The sequence below is a fragment of the Euprymna scolopes genome, chromosome 15, assembly GCF_053919585.1.
Source record: "Euprymna scolopes isolate OS-2025 chromosome 15, ASM5391958v1, whole genome shotgun sequence".
Taxonomy (NCBI): Eukaryota; Metazoa; Mollusca; class Cephalopoda; order Sepiida; family Sepiolidae; genus Euprymna; species Euprymna scolopes.
The window spans coordinates 49,562,162-49,577,331 of NC_136496.1; the positions used below are offsets into that span (position 1 = coordinate 49,562,162).

General features: G+C 34.0%; 1 protein-coding gene across 7 annotated transcripts in view; it reads right to left on the bottom strand.

Annotated features, from left to right (window-relative positions):
* LOC145293822 (uncharacterized) overlaps positions 1-15,170 on the bottom strand; it is a 564,435-nt gene that overhangs the window by 175,252 nt on the left and 374,013 nt on the right. For all 7 annotated transcript variants that reach the window (XR_013869774.1, XM_080140462.1, XM_080140456.1 and 4 more), the window contains one exon: positions 12,187-12,322. Coding sequence is in view for 6 of the 7 variants with exons in the window: in XM_080140462.1 (XP_079996588.1) it covers positions 12,187-12,322 (136 nt within the window). In the remaining variant the exon portion in view is untranslated. The remainder of the gene's footprint in view (positions 1-12,186; positions 12,323-15,170) is intronic.

The window sequence follows — 15,170 nt, forward strand, 5'->3', positions numbered from 1 at the left end:
TAATAACAAATCTTATTAATTAATAACAAAAATATTTTTATTAATTAATAACAACAAATCTCATGTATTAATTAATAACACGTTTTGATCACGTTTTGTTTTAACCGTTAATTAAAAAAAAAGTCTTTTGGGACGCTGATATTAAAACTAAGTCTTTTCAAATCAGTTTGCACTCTGAAGACGAATGCGTGTTCGAGATAAGTGTATTTTAATTTTTTTGTTTAATTTCTAATATTAATAACTACATTCTATTTCAGTACTTAATTTATATTTTTATCTCCTGATTGTTTTATTTAATGATAGCGTTTTCTCGTCATAAATGTTTATTATATTTACCAAGTTGATTGAATGAACGGATTAGGAAATTGTATTCATTGTTAATTTGTGAGAGGTGAATCTATCACCATATGTTCCCTTTAAAAAACACGCCAGTTGGACTTTATTAAGTACAATACTTAATAGATTTTTTTTTTAAAGGAGAGTAGAGAACGTTTTGTGGAAGCGTTGTCGGCAGCTGTAGTTACTCTCGCTTCTCTTTATTTGTCACTCAGTCCTCATTTTTTTAATGAGTGATTTTTCTGACAAAGGGAGAAGAAAAAGCTGTATTCTAGGTTGGCAGTATTTTGCGTGAACAGTCGGCAAAGATGGCGGAAATTTTCTGTTCTATGTCTATCCTTGTAGCCATGTCACTAGTAAGGGTGCTGGCGGTAAACGTTTTATCTGGGCTGACGTTATCCGCCTGATAGTCAGGGACCCGAACCTTGGATTAACCACTAAGGAGGCTGTCCTATCAGCAGGTGCAAAGTACTGGGGCTGCTGTATTGCCATTTGGTGAATGGATTCTGGACCATGCAGTAGTCTCTGGTGAGGCCTCTCGATGCCATACTAGTGGGTAATTGTTACGGCTTTATCTTATCATGTGCTACAAAAAAAAAACAAATTCTTTGTTACTTTTCTCTCTTTGTTTCCCCTCTCTGTCCTGCTCTAAGCAAATCTGACGACGTAGTCCACAAACTCCAAAATTCCATCATGACAAGTTTCAATAAAAAATACACGATTAAACCCGGATCTGAAACTTCCAACGTAGACCCCCACTACCATGTCTCCTTCTCCAACATCAGGGGTCTATGTTCTAACCTTCCAGAGGCTGAAGCCCAATTACAGGAGACTAAACCAGACCTTTTCTTTTTAAGTGAAACTGGAATTGGACAGACTATTTCCCTAAATGAGTTCGTAATTAAAGGATACTCCAACCTAACTTCCAAAATTGACCCCCAAGATCGCCATGGGCATGGAATATGTGCCTATATAAAAGATGGCTTTCCATGTGGTAGGGACATCTCCAGAGAAGATCCTAACTTACCCTATATGTGCTTCCGAGTAGCACTAGCTCACACTACCGCATTTATATTTACTCTCTATCGCCCCCATAACAGCGGAGTTACTATCTTTAAAAGCATATCTGAGAAAATTGACCAAGTTCTATTAGCATATCCTTCAGCTAACATTCACGTATGTGGAGACTTCAATGTTCACAATGTGGAATGGTTGACCCACTCAAACAAGACCGATGATGAGGGGAGATTCTGTCATGATTTCTCCATTGCTTATGACCTCACTCAGATTGTTCACAGAACCCACCCGTGTGCCCGACAATGACAGCCAGTATGCAAGTCTCCTAGACCTTTTTCTCACAACTTGCCCTGAACTATGTTCAGTTTCCGTTCTGTCTCCTCTTGGATCTTCCGACCACTCAGTTGTATCAATTGAGATAAAAATGAAATGTAATAAGTCCTCAGACGTACCTCTCCATCGTACAGTATATCGATACACTATGGCTGACTGGGATAGTTTCCGTACATTTATATCGGATCTTCCTCTGCGTTCCATGTTTAAAAAGGATGTGTCCTCTATAGTATCAGACCTGACAGAATGGTTAATTGTAGGTATAGACAATTTCATACCCTCGAAAAAGTTCCAGCAAAAACCTAACAGCCAGCCATGGTTTTCTCCAGAATGTGCTGCTGCTATTGCGCACAGAAATCACTTTTTCCACTGCTTCCAACGTAATAGATGTATGGAAACTAAAGCCGCTTTCAGGACTGCCAGCAACCATTGTAAGAAAGTAATAAAGAACGCAAGAGAGTTATATGCTCAGTCCGTCAAGTCCAAAGTAGCTGAGCAGCGGCTTGGTTCTCACCAATTTTGGCAAATTGCAAACAGAATCTTGAACAGAAGCGTGTGCTCCATCCCAACTATCATCAATGGATCTGAGGTAATCTCGTCAGCATCAGACAAAGCCAAACTCTTTGTCAAGAACTTTGCAGTTAATTCTACCCTTTGCGACCAAGGCCACCAACCCCCAATATTTCCTCCTGTATCAGAAAACACACAATGTGATATACAAATATCTGTATGTGATGTTGCTAAGCTAATCAAAAACCTTCATTCCAGTAAAGCCACCGGCCCTGACGATATTCCAATTATAGTACTCAAAAAACTTCAACCAGAACTAGCGCCCATACTTACAAAACTGTTTAAACGTTGTCTTAAGGAGAATTGCTTCCCATCACCCTGGAAAATCTCATCAGTATGCCCTGTATTTAAGAATTCAGGTGATCGTTCATCCCCCTCTCAGTACAGGCCAATAAGTCTCCTGTGCATCATGAGTAAGTTGCTGGAATCTGTGTTAAATAGAGAAGTAATCAAACATCTCAGCAAAAATAACCTTCTTAGTGACACACAATATGGTTTCTGTTCTGCTAGATCTACAGCAGATGTGCTTACAGTTATATCTCATAGGATTAGCGAATCTCTCGACAGAGGCAACCTTTCTAGGGCAATTGCTCTTAACATATCAAAAGCCTTTGATAGGGTATGGCATAAAGGTTTACTTCACAAGATCTCCAGCTATGGTATTGCTGGAAATGTCTTCTCAATTATTAAATCATTTCTCTCTGATAGGTTCATAAGAGTAGTAGTTGATGGGCAAAAATCAGAAGCTCACAGTATAAATGCTGGAGTCCCTCAGGGGTCGATCCTGTGCCCAACTCTTTTCCTGATCTAGATTAATGATTTTCCAAATCACATCCTTACATCATTCGTAGACATTTTTGCTGATGACACTACCATCTATGGTAGCATATCTAAGACAGTAAACGACCAAGTTCTCTCCGATTCTCTCTCCTCTGATCTTGATCACGTTGTACAATGGGGAAAGGAGTGGCTGGTTACTTTTGATGCATCTAAAACCAAGCTTCTATCTTTACATCATCAACGTTCTGATCCCCATCTGGCATCAATTGAAATGAATGGCTCTCGTCTTGGGGAGGCCTCAAGTTTTGACAGGCTTCTGGGCTTGACCTTTACTCCTGATCTTAAATGGAATACGTACATCAAATCTGTTGCCAAGGCCGCTGGAAAAATGGTGGGATCCTTCTATCGATCAAGTAGATATCTCACTGCTGATGCAATTCTCTATCTATATAAGAGCCAGATACGTCCAAGGATGGAGTACTGTTGCCACATATGGGCAGGAGCTGCTAGAAAAGACTTTTCCTGCCTTGATAGGGTTCAAAATAGACTTCGTGGCCTGGTGGGAGATGTCCTTTTCTCTTCGCTGCAACCTCTGTCTCACAGAAGAGATGTTGCGAGTTTGTCTCTGCTTTATAGTTATTTTCATGGAAAGTGTTAAAAAAAAAGTGTTTTTAAAGGAGAGTAGAGAACGTTTTGTGGAAGCGTTGTCGGCAGCTGTAGTTACTCTCGCTTCTCTTTATTTGTCACTCAGTCCTCATTTTTTTAATGAGTGATTTTTTCTGACAAAGGGAGAAGAAAAAGCTGTATTCTAGGTTGGCAGTATTTTGCGTGAACAGTCGGCAAAGATGGCGGAAATTTTCTGTTCTATGTCTATCCTTGTAGCCATGTCACTAGTAAGGGTGCTGGCGGTAAACGTTTTATCTGGGCTGACGTTATCCGCCTGATAGTCAGGGACCCGAACCTTGGATTAACCACTAAGGAGGCTGTCCTATCAGCAGGTGCAAAGTACTAGGGCTGCTGTATTGCCATTTGGTGAATGGATTCTGGACCATGCAGTAGCTTCTGGTGGGGCCTCTCGATGCCATAATTAAAATTTATCTATGGTCCCCTCTCGCCAAACTTTCACAAGAAACACTAGACTAGCTGAAAACATTATCAATAATTTTCCCCACTCTTTATCTGTACCTAAACCTAAACATAGATTCCATGATCAAAGCTTCTTTCTTAGAACTGCACGCCTGTGGAATTGTCTTCCGTTTTCCTGCTTTCCAGCTTTCTATAATATGGTTGTCTTCAAGTCCAACGTGAACAAATTTCTGATGAGTTGTTCCACTTAAGTTTACAAATTTACCGAACTTCCATTACTATCGATTACTATATTGCCCTTTTTACTACTCTACACGCTTTAACCCTTATCCTTGAGTGGCCTATCGGCCTTGAGAAGTGGTGACGTTTATGTAAAAAAAAAAATAAAATAAAAAAATAACACCAAATCTTATTATTAATTAATAACACCAAATCTTATTATTAATTAATAACAACAAATCTTATTATTAATTAATAACAACAAATCGTACGTATTAATTTATAACAACAAATCGTACGTATTAATTTATAACAACAAATCTTATGTACTGATAAATAAGAACTAATCTTATCATTAATTAATAAAAACTAATCTTATGTATTGATTAATAATAACAAAACTTATTATTAATTAATAACAACAAATCTAATTATTATTAATTAATTACAACAAATCTTATTATTAATAAATAACAAATCTTATGTATTAATTAATAACAACAAATCTTATTAATTAATAACAACAAATCTTATTATTAATTAATAACAACAAATCTTATTAATAATTAATAACAACAAATCTTATTAATAATTAATAACAAAAAATCTTATTATTAATTAATAACAAATTTATGTATTAATTAATATACAACAAATATCATAATTAATTAACAAATCTTATTATTAGTTTATAACAACAAATCTTATTATTAGTTAATAACAACAAATCTTTTGTATTAATTAATTAATGACAACAGATCTTTTGTATTAATTAATTAATGACAACAAATCTTATTATTAATTAATAACAACAAATGTTATTATTAATTTTAAGAAGAAATCTTATAAATTGATAACAGCAAATCTCATGTATTAATTAATAACAACAAATCTTATTAATTAATAACACCAAATCTTATTATTAATTAATAACACCAAATCTTATTATTAATAAATAAAAACAAATCTTATTATTAATTAATAACAACAAATATATACTAATTAATAACAACAAACCTTATTATTAATTAATAACAACAAATCTTACTATTAATTAATAACAAATCTTATTATTAATAAATAACAACAAATCTTATTATTAATTAATAACAACAAATCCTATTATTAATTAATAACAACAAATCCTATTATTAATTAACAATAACAAATCTTACGTATTAATTAATAACAACAAATCTTATTATTAATTAATAACACCAAATCTTATGTATTAATTAATAACAACAAATCTTATGCATTAATTTATAACAACAAATCGTATTATTAATTAACAATAACAAATCTTATTATTAATTAATAACAACAAATCGTCTGTATTAATTAATAACAACAAATCTTATTAATTAATAACAACAAATTTTATGTATTAATTGATAACAACAAATCTTATTATTAATAACAACAAATCTTATGTATTAATTAATAACAACAAATCTTATGTATTAATTAATCTTATTATTAATTAATAACAAATCCTGTTTATTAATTAATAACAACAAATCTTATGTATTAATTTATAACAACAAATCTTATTATTAATTAATAACAACAAATCTTATGTATTACTTAATAACAACAAATCTTATTAATTAATAACAACAAATCTTATTAATAATAACAAATCTTATGTATTAATTTATAACAAGAAATCTTATTATTAATTAATAACAACAAATCTTATGTATTAATTAATAACAACAAATCTTATTGATTAATAACAACAAATCTTAACAACAAATCTCATGTATTAATTAATAACAACAAATCTTATTATTAATTTATAACAACAACAACAACAGTGAATTTATTACCGTTAGTAATAACAAAGTTGCAAAAGTTAATAAAGGAAGATCTATTAGAACCTGCCCCTTCAGGAGGAAGTAAATGGGCATCACCCATTGTGGTATTAAAAAGAAAAAAAAAAGACGGTTACTTGAGAATTTGTGGAGATTATAAAATAGGGGTGAACCATAAAGTTTGTGCTGACTCATATCCTATTTCGAATGTGGAAGTAGCTTTACATAAACTTGCCGGAATGAAAGTATTTTCGAAGATAGACCTAAAATCAGCTTACCACCAAATTCCCATAGATGAAAATTTTAAAGAAGTGATGACGATAAACACACCTATAGGCCTGTTAAGGTGGAAAAGGATGTTGTATGGCATAAAAACAACAAGTGCAATTTTTCAAAAAGCTATTGAAAAAGTAATAGGAAATGTTGAAAATACGATCCGTTATCAAGACGATATATGTGTTGGAGATTTAAATGAAGATGATTTAAAGAAAAAAAACTGAAAATATACTGAACCGGCTAAGAGATGCTGGCATGACAGTAAATACAAAAAAGTGTGTAACCAACAGTAATTAATATCATTTTTGGGTTACTCAATATCAAAGGAAGGGATCTCTTCAGATGAAGCGCTAATAGAGAAAATTCTAAAAGTGTCTACAAAAAATAAAAAAGAGTTGGAGTCTTTCTTGGGTTTAGTAAATTTTTATAGAAAATATGTACCAAAATAATGAGTTGACAGAACCATTTGCGAAGTTAAGAAAAAAAAATGCAGAGTTCATTTGACCAACCAACAGAAAGCCTTTGAAAAGTTAAAACAGATTCTGGCGAAAAAGCTAATATTACAAATTTTGGACCCTAAGAAGGACATAACTCTAACTACTGACGCTAGTGAGCATTCTGTATCCGGTATTTTGTCACAAGATGGTCATCCCGTAATGTACTTATCGAGGAGATTAACAATGACTGAACACAATTATTCTAATATAAAAAGTGTGGACAATGGACAGAGCAAGACAGTTTTTGATGGGAAAAACATTTCTGTTGAAAAGTGATCACAGACCACTGGAATTTATTTTCAACCCAAGAAAAGAACTATTGAAAGTTACAACATCCAAAATATTAAGGTAGGCGATCAGACTGATGGCATTCGACTTTGACATTGAGTATGTTAAAGGGAATACGATACCGCACGTAGATGCCTTATCTAGATTGAGGTTTTATAGAGAGGATAAGGACAAAAACGATGAGGAATTTGAAGACACATTCTTGCACCTTGTGGAAACCGATGTAATATCTGTAGATGAAATGGCTATTGAAACTACAAATGACCCAGTGTTTAACAGAATAGTGTTGAGGATAAAAGAGGATCACTGGGGAAATTGTTCAATGGCTGAAAGACCATTCAAAGAAATAAGACAAACTGACTATAGAAAACGGGGTAATACGTAATGGAGATTTGGTAGTTCCCCTAGAAACACAGAGGAGACACGTTATAAAAGTGTACATGATGATGTACATTGTGGAGTAGCAGCTACGCAAAGAAGATTAAAATTGGAAGCATGGTCGCTGGGATACTCAACAGATGTAGAGGACTACATAAAAAGATGCACAAAATGCACAGGAATTTCAAGCAAAAGAAAATATGTGTGGCCCCATGGAGCAGAGTACACATGGATCATGCCTATGTCATAGAAATAGGACTATTATTAATATTAGTAGATGCATATTCAGGTTGGCCTGAAGTGGTGAGAGTACCTGATAAAAAAAGTACCATCATAAAACAAATATTAAGAGTAATATTTTCAAGAAATGGGATACCGAGAATATTGGTGACGGATAACGTGCCAGAATTGCGGATGCTGATTTGCATGAATGGTTAAGAAAAATAGGATGCAGACCTTACAAGACCCCTCCCTACAACCCTCAGAGTAATGGGATAGCGGAAAGGATGGTCCAGACGGTAAAGAAGGGCATAAAAGCATGCTTGCAACAGAAGGAGAAAATCGATGCTTTCCTACCAAGTTACTAAGTTATAGAACAATTCCGCATGCAAGCAGGCCAGAAAGTCCATCTGCCTTAATAGGCAGACAATTAAGGTCCCCTTTAACTATGTCATATGCTACCAATCAAAAGATGTGGTACAAAAGAAATAGGAATACAGAAGCCGAGACAGCAGAATTTATTATGCAAAAAGGACATAATACTGCAATATTAAATAATGAAAATGGGAACAGTGTTTTAACTCATGCTGACCAAATAAGATCCCAAGGAGAACAATCGGATGAGGAAATGCCTTCAGAGTTGCCTATTATTGACGTAACAGAAGAGTTTCTGCAGAATGAGACTGCGGAGGAAGAAGTAGAGAGGAACGAGGTAGAAGAGGAAGATCAGAATATGCAGGAGGAACACTGCGATTATAGGGAAACACGTGATAGATCCAGATCTCCAAGGGAAAGAGAGATGAAGGAAGATGTTTAGGAGGGCACGAGAAGAAGTACAAGAAGTACTCGTGGCATAAAGCCCCTCCATTATAGGGAGATGTAGTGATATGCAAATTAAGTATAATTTACATGTGAGCAGATAGCTCATATTTATAATATACTGACACCAACTAGAACAGCTGATTATTGAACGCTTGCTTATACATGACATATCATAAGATGAAGTATACCTCTGAAATATATTTGTGATAAATTTCAAACAAGTAAAATATTTGTTTATTTTCCTAATATTACGTTGTATTTGGCTTTCAAGCGCACTTGATGCATATTTTATTTTATAAATCTTATATTTTACAATTTCTTGAGATCATGGTAGTGAATAAGCATCTAATCTGGTCAAATTAATCCTACTATAGTCAACTAAAAGTCTTTTCTTCTGATGTCCGTTGATTAATGAGTGTAATTTCCTCAATTACACCTTGCTGGATAAGTCTTTATTAAATGCTTATCATCCCTTCAAATATTTTATACTTAATGCAATAGGTTTATAGTTTCATAGATCTCAATGTTGGAGAACAAAGAAATGCATGCACTGCAGCAACAGTTATCTACAGGATGAGAAATTATAACATCCTTTTTTGGGCCACCAAATGCAAAAAATGAAATCTTGACTAAAAATAACATTAGAACAGAGGTTGGCTAGACCTGAAACTTACATTTGAACACTGCCCTCTTCCACTGTATACTGTTGTTTAATAGAGGTATTAAGTGATGCTGACACCACGGTTTCATCTGTATTTCTTAAAACAACTGTAAGAAATATGCTGCATTCCCTATATCAAGTAGGCTGGTCCCAACACTTTTTTTTCTAGTCATAAGATGGAGTCCTTGAGAAGTCTTAAGGAAGCAGATGCAGTGCTTGTTTTTGTCAGAATTGTCAGTAGTTTGTGAAAGTTACTTGAAGCAGATGCAACATTGGGGTTTGACCAAAATATTTTTGAGTAATGGTCTTTTTTTTACATTTGAAACAAGTGGTACTTCTTGCCACAAGATCCGCTGCAGAAGAAACACCTAAATTTTGTATTAGTTGTACAGAATGTATGAACAGAATTCTTTCAGTATTTGCAGATACTAGCATTTTTCATAGAAATTGCACCTTGGTGTAAGATGATACATGTATGCTTCTAAATTTAGCGTAGAGTGCTCTAGTTTGATTAATGGCTCTATCAAATAATGTGTCAATTTGAACCAATGATAAATGCCCCTCTGACACAGTTTTGTGCAGTATCAATTTTTTTTTTTTTTACACGGTGGTCACCACTTTATCAAGGCCCGGAAGCCACTCAGGGATAAGGGTTATTGCAAGTACAGTACGTTAGTGTGGAGATTTAATGAAGTGTTTACTTAAGGGGGCGGTTCATTAGGAATTTGTTAACATTGAACTTGAAGACATCCAAGTTGTAGTCAGGTGGGAAGCAGGCAGATAGAACAGAGTTCCACAGGCGTGTAGTTCTAAGAAAGAAGCTTTATTCATGGAATCCACGTCTTAATTTAGGCACAGATAAAGAGTGGGAGACATTTTTGACAGTGGATTCAGCCAGACGGGTGTTTTTCGTGAAAGATTGGCGAGGGGGGGACCAGAGATTGGAGTTCAGATGAGCACCTGCCATGGAAATAACGATAAAACAAGGATAGACTCGCAACGTCTCTTCTGTGGGAGAGAGGTTGCATGGTAGAGAAAAGAGCATCCCCCACTAAGCCACGAAGTCTATATTGTACTCTGTCAAGGCAGGATAGGCTGTTTTTAGCAACTCCTGCCCAGATATGGCAACAGTATTCCATCCTAAGACGTACTTGGCTTTTATATAGATAGAGAATTGCATCAGTAGTGAGATATCTTCTGGAGCGGTAGAATGATCCCACCATCTTTCCAGCGACCTTGGCAACAGACTTGATGTACATGTTCCATTTCAGATCAGGAGTAAAGGACAAACCCAGAAGCTTGTCAAAACATGGGGCTTCTCCTAGACGAGAGCCATCCATTTCAATTGATGCCAGATGGGGATCAGAGCGTTGATGATGTAAAGATAGGAGCTTGGTTTTAGATGCATTAAAGGTAACCAGCCACGTCTTCCCCCACTGAACCACGCGCTCGAGATCAGAGGAGAGAGAATCAGAGAGAACTTTGTCATTTACAGCCTTTGATGTGTTGCCGTAGATGGTCGTGTCATCAGCATAGATGTCAACGAATGATTTAAGTATGTGTTTAGGGAGGTCATTGATGTAGATCAGGAAGAGAGTTGGGCCCAAGATTGACTCTTGAGAGACTCCAGCATTAATACTGCAGGCCTCTGATTTTTGTCCATCGACCACTACTCTTATGAGCCTATCGGAGAGAAATGATTTTAAAGTTACATTTCTTTTCTAGTAACTACAGTAAAATACTTGTCAATATTTTACTCCTCTTTCTATCATGTGAAGCAAGTAAATGCTAGGCAAACCTTTGTAGGTTTTATATATAACTCCTGTAAATGGTTAACTGCAATGTCTAAAGTGTCATTTTGAAATGTATTCATATACATAGTGGAGCAAATACAATATCAAGACATCCAGTTTGTCATTATGGATGTTAAACTTGATAATTTTTCATAACCACTGACCGACTATTTTATTGGATGATCCTGTATTAGTAAATGTATCCAACTTTTAAGGTTTTAAAAATTTACCAATAATATGGAATTTATTTATTTTAATAAATTAAAATTGGTTGACAAGACTTAGTATTTCTTCAAGAAAGTTTTATTAAAAAGAAAAATGTTAAAAAAATAAAAACAAAACATGACTTGAATTGTGATAGCAAATGTGGAAAACACAAACTTCACCAACAGAATAACCAGTTACAAACTACATTAGTTATTTGGCTTTGAACCTTTCTCTTCTTTGATCACAATGCTGCTCCTTTTTATTGAAAGTTCTCAATTGCTGAAAGTACTGACTACATTAAATAGTCACATGCTTTCAACTTTGAAAATCTCAGTCTCATGTTCGCCTCTCCACACTGCCCCTGTCTCTTTGCAGCAGGTGCATTTGTATTTTCATATTTAAAATTGATTATTTCTTATGCAGAATTTAGAAATGTTGTGACTAAATAATTGAAGAATTGCATGAATGGACTGACTTGAAACTACAAAAAGATTTTTATTTTTGTAACTTTTAAAAGAAATCTTGAAATTTCTAAGTTTTAATTTTGTTTAGAAATGTAAAACAAAATTAAAACTTATGAATTTTGTCAGAATTAATTTACAAACCACTCAAATCAAGGTGTCGCCATTCTAGAGACACTCAAATCAATATGATCACATCATTTTTGATGATATTTACATTCTACAATATTTAGTTCTGTGATTTTGTCAGCTTTCTCCAAGTTTAAAATATTCATTCCTGATCAAAAGTAGCATTAATGAAAACGTGTTTCTTTATAAAATAAACTTGAAGTGTTTTGCCATATTTACCGCCTATTTTTTTACTGCAAATTCAGTTTATATATTAAATTAATTCAAAAATTATTCAAGAAACTAAGTTTCACCAACCTTTATCAAGAATTTCATAATGAATTTTAATTTTCCCATTTTCTTGCTTAAACATATAAAGATAAGGGAAATGATTACAACCTTCCAAATCTGCCCAACATCGAATTTCATTTTCATTAAAATAAGCAAGCATCATCTGAAAAATAAGATAAACATTTTTTATTTTGTAGTTTTTCGTTTGTTAACAGCATTATTCAAAACAATACTCAAACGATTTTCACAAGTTTGGTGTATAAGTGTGGAATGAGAAAAAATTAAAGTTTGGTGTGGGTAAAATAAAGTGTGTTAATGCTAGCAGTTTTAATACAGGGTGGAACGATAAATTTGTTGCCCTAAAGAAAATAACACTACAGCTTTATTTTAAAACTTTTATCGAAAAAATCAATTCAGGTAACTTGATTATGTAGTAGAGCTGACATATATTCAATGTAGCTGCCTTTAGCCTCATCACTGCCTTGATACAGGTTCGGAACTGGGAGCATACCTTTTCCACAAGCGTCAGCAGGAGCTTGGCGAATACTCGGCAGATAGCAGTGATCAGGTTGGCTTTGGTGTTGTGGAAAGTTCATGTTGATGATGTTCTTGATGTATGAACTGAAATGAAGTAGTGCTGCAGGCTCAGGTCACAGGAGGAAGAGGAAGCAGTGAGAGAAGGTTACAAAGTCATAGCACTCTCTCTGAAGCCAAGCCTGAGGCTCTTTGGACATGGGCCGGCACTAAGTCCTGCTGCCATACCCAAGGTTTTCCAGTGGCCACCTGATTGCATCAGGGTATCACCACACTCTTCAACACATTGGTGTTAACTTTCAAGCCAACTTCAAAGATGTGAGGTGGCATGATGTGGCCCTCACTTGAAACCACACCAAAGACCATAATCATGTCCGGAAACATCATTGAGCTGTGCCCTCAAGCGTTGAACTGTCTGGATTTGCATTTTAAGGGTGTTGGTAATGGCCCTATTGTCATAACTTGGATTGGAAGAGAGCATGTGTTGTACAGTGGTGCAATTCTAATCTTGCTTGTTGAACATTGTGTCACTTTTAGACTTGTTAGAATGCTCCTATCACTCTTGGGATTTGTATGCAACTGGTCAACTAGTAGATGGTCAGCTACAAAAAAAAGAAAACCGGTTTTCATCAAACAGAAATGGAATCATGTTGTCTTTTCTAGGGCAACAATTTTATCGTATTTATTTCATGTTTTGCAAAAGTAGACATAGATATTCTATACTTTTTACTTTGGTTACATATTTGCTTGAAAAAATACATTTTCAATTTTAGACCAAATAACACTGCATTTTAAGTAAAAGAAATGGAAATATTTTAAAAACTAAACTAACATAAATTGTAAGGATAAATTTAGCAAAATTATATTCTGTTGTCCAAAAAATAATCCTTGTATACCTTAGACAGAATAAATAGAGTGGGAAGAAAAAAAAAGATTATATTTGTAAAACAGTTTAACCGAAAATAATATAAATAAATAAATCATTAATTTCCATAGTAAAGGTTTGAAATAACATTCACAGCTGCCTTCTCAATATTTTCCTTTAAGCCACAAAGGGATTGCACTAACTCATCACTGATTGGAAAACTTCTTAAATTGCACTAATAGGCTAATATATAAAATAATTGTAAATCCAACATAAATAGTAAGCAAAAATGCTCATTACTCTTAATTTTGCAATTGACATTTTGGAAAATGTTAAAAATTAAGCTTTTTTATGAACACTAAATGAAACTAAAATATCAATGATGATGTTTAATAATAAAAATTAGATGACAATATAATCATTTTTAAATTTCATGTAAAGAAATACTTATTAAGGCCAAAATGTTGTTATCTTATTATCATTTTTACTGATTCCAAATTGCAACGTGTTACAGCAAAAAATTAGGAATTAAAACATGAACGTTTTTTATAGCAATTTATTGTCACAGAATAGGTTTTATTCTAATTTCAAAGTCTCTCTTGTTTTTGCATGTCTTGTCGCATCTGTTCATAAACAGTTCAGCATTTCCATTTGATTCTGTTAAATCCATTTTTCCCCTCTCCATAGAGGAGAGGAGTTAAAATTGACTTTTTCAAGATTTTAAAAATAAAAGTTATATTGTCTTTAACATCACTTATACATATTAAAAATAAAATTATTCATTTTGTAATTTAAAGTGTTGTATTTTAGCAACAACAACAAAATGCTCCAATGTTTACAAACACCTAGGCATTAAGTCATACTCCCAAAACACTCTGGAAAATTACCCAGTGTAAAAATACAAATTTTGTAGCTGTCACAATTTGCCCACACACTGACTTGCATCATCCTTTTTACACTGAACAACTAATTGGTTAAGATTTATGTACATGCAATCCGACAACAATCCAGATACGTTTAGCCACACTACATTCAGCCATTTGTTAGAGAGAAAACCCAAACATAATATGCCCAGTCTTCAATATGTTTGATATTGACCGGACAAGGCAGGGTAACCTGGTCGATTATTATCAATAGAAAAATAAGAAAATTCGATTTTGGAAAATGTGTTTTTACAGCTTGGAATGTTAAGTCAATTTAAGGAATTTAAGCAGAAAACAAAGTTGATTTAGAAATTTTTGGAGTAGTTGCGGAATTTGGTTAGAAGTAAACATATTTTGGCTTACATGAGAGGTCACCTGTTTGTGTTCTTGAACACACAAAAAAAAAATTAGGGTTTGCTGATGCAGTAGTTAGTTAGCAGAGATCAAGAAAGGATTGGTGAAAAATATGTTAGCGACCCTGATGGAAGCAGAAAAGTGAACAAATTAAATGTAGAAAGTAACACAGCATGCCAAACTCTGACAAGGGAATCCATAAGACAAATAAAACCTGTGTAAAAAATAACTTATGTCATTCTGTTAGGGTTTGGATAAATAAGAACGTATGTGGTTCCTTTGGTCTGAGACAAGCAGACATATTGTTACTGTTTGATTGTAAAAAGCTCATGTGG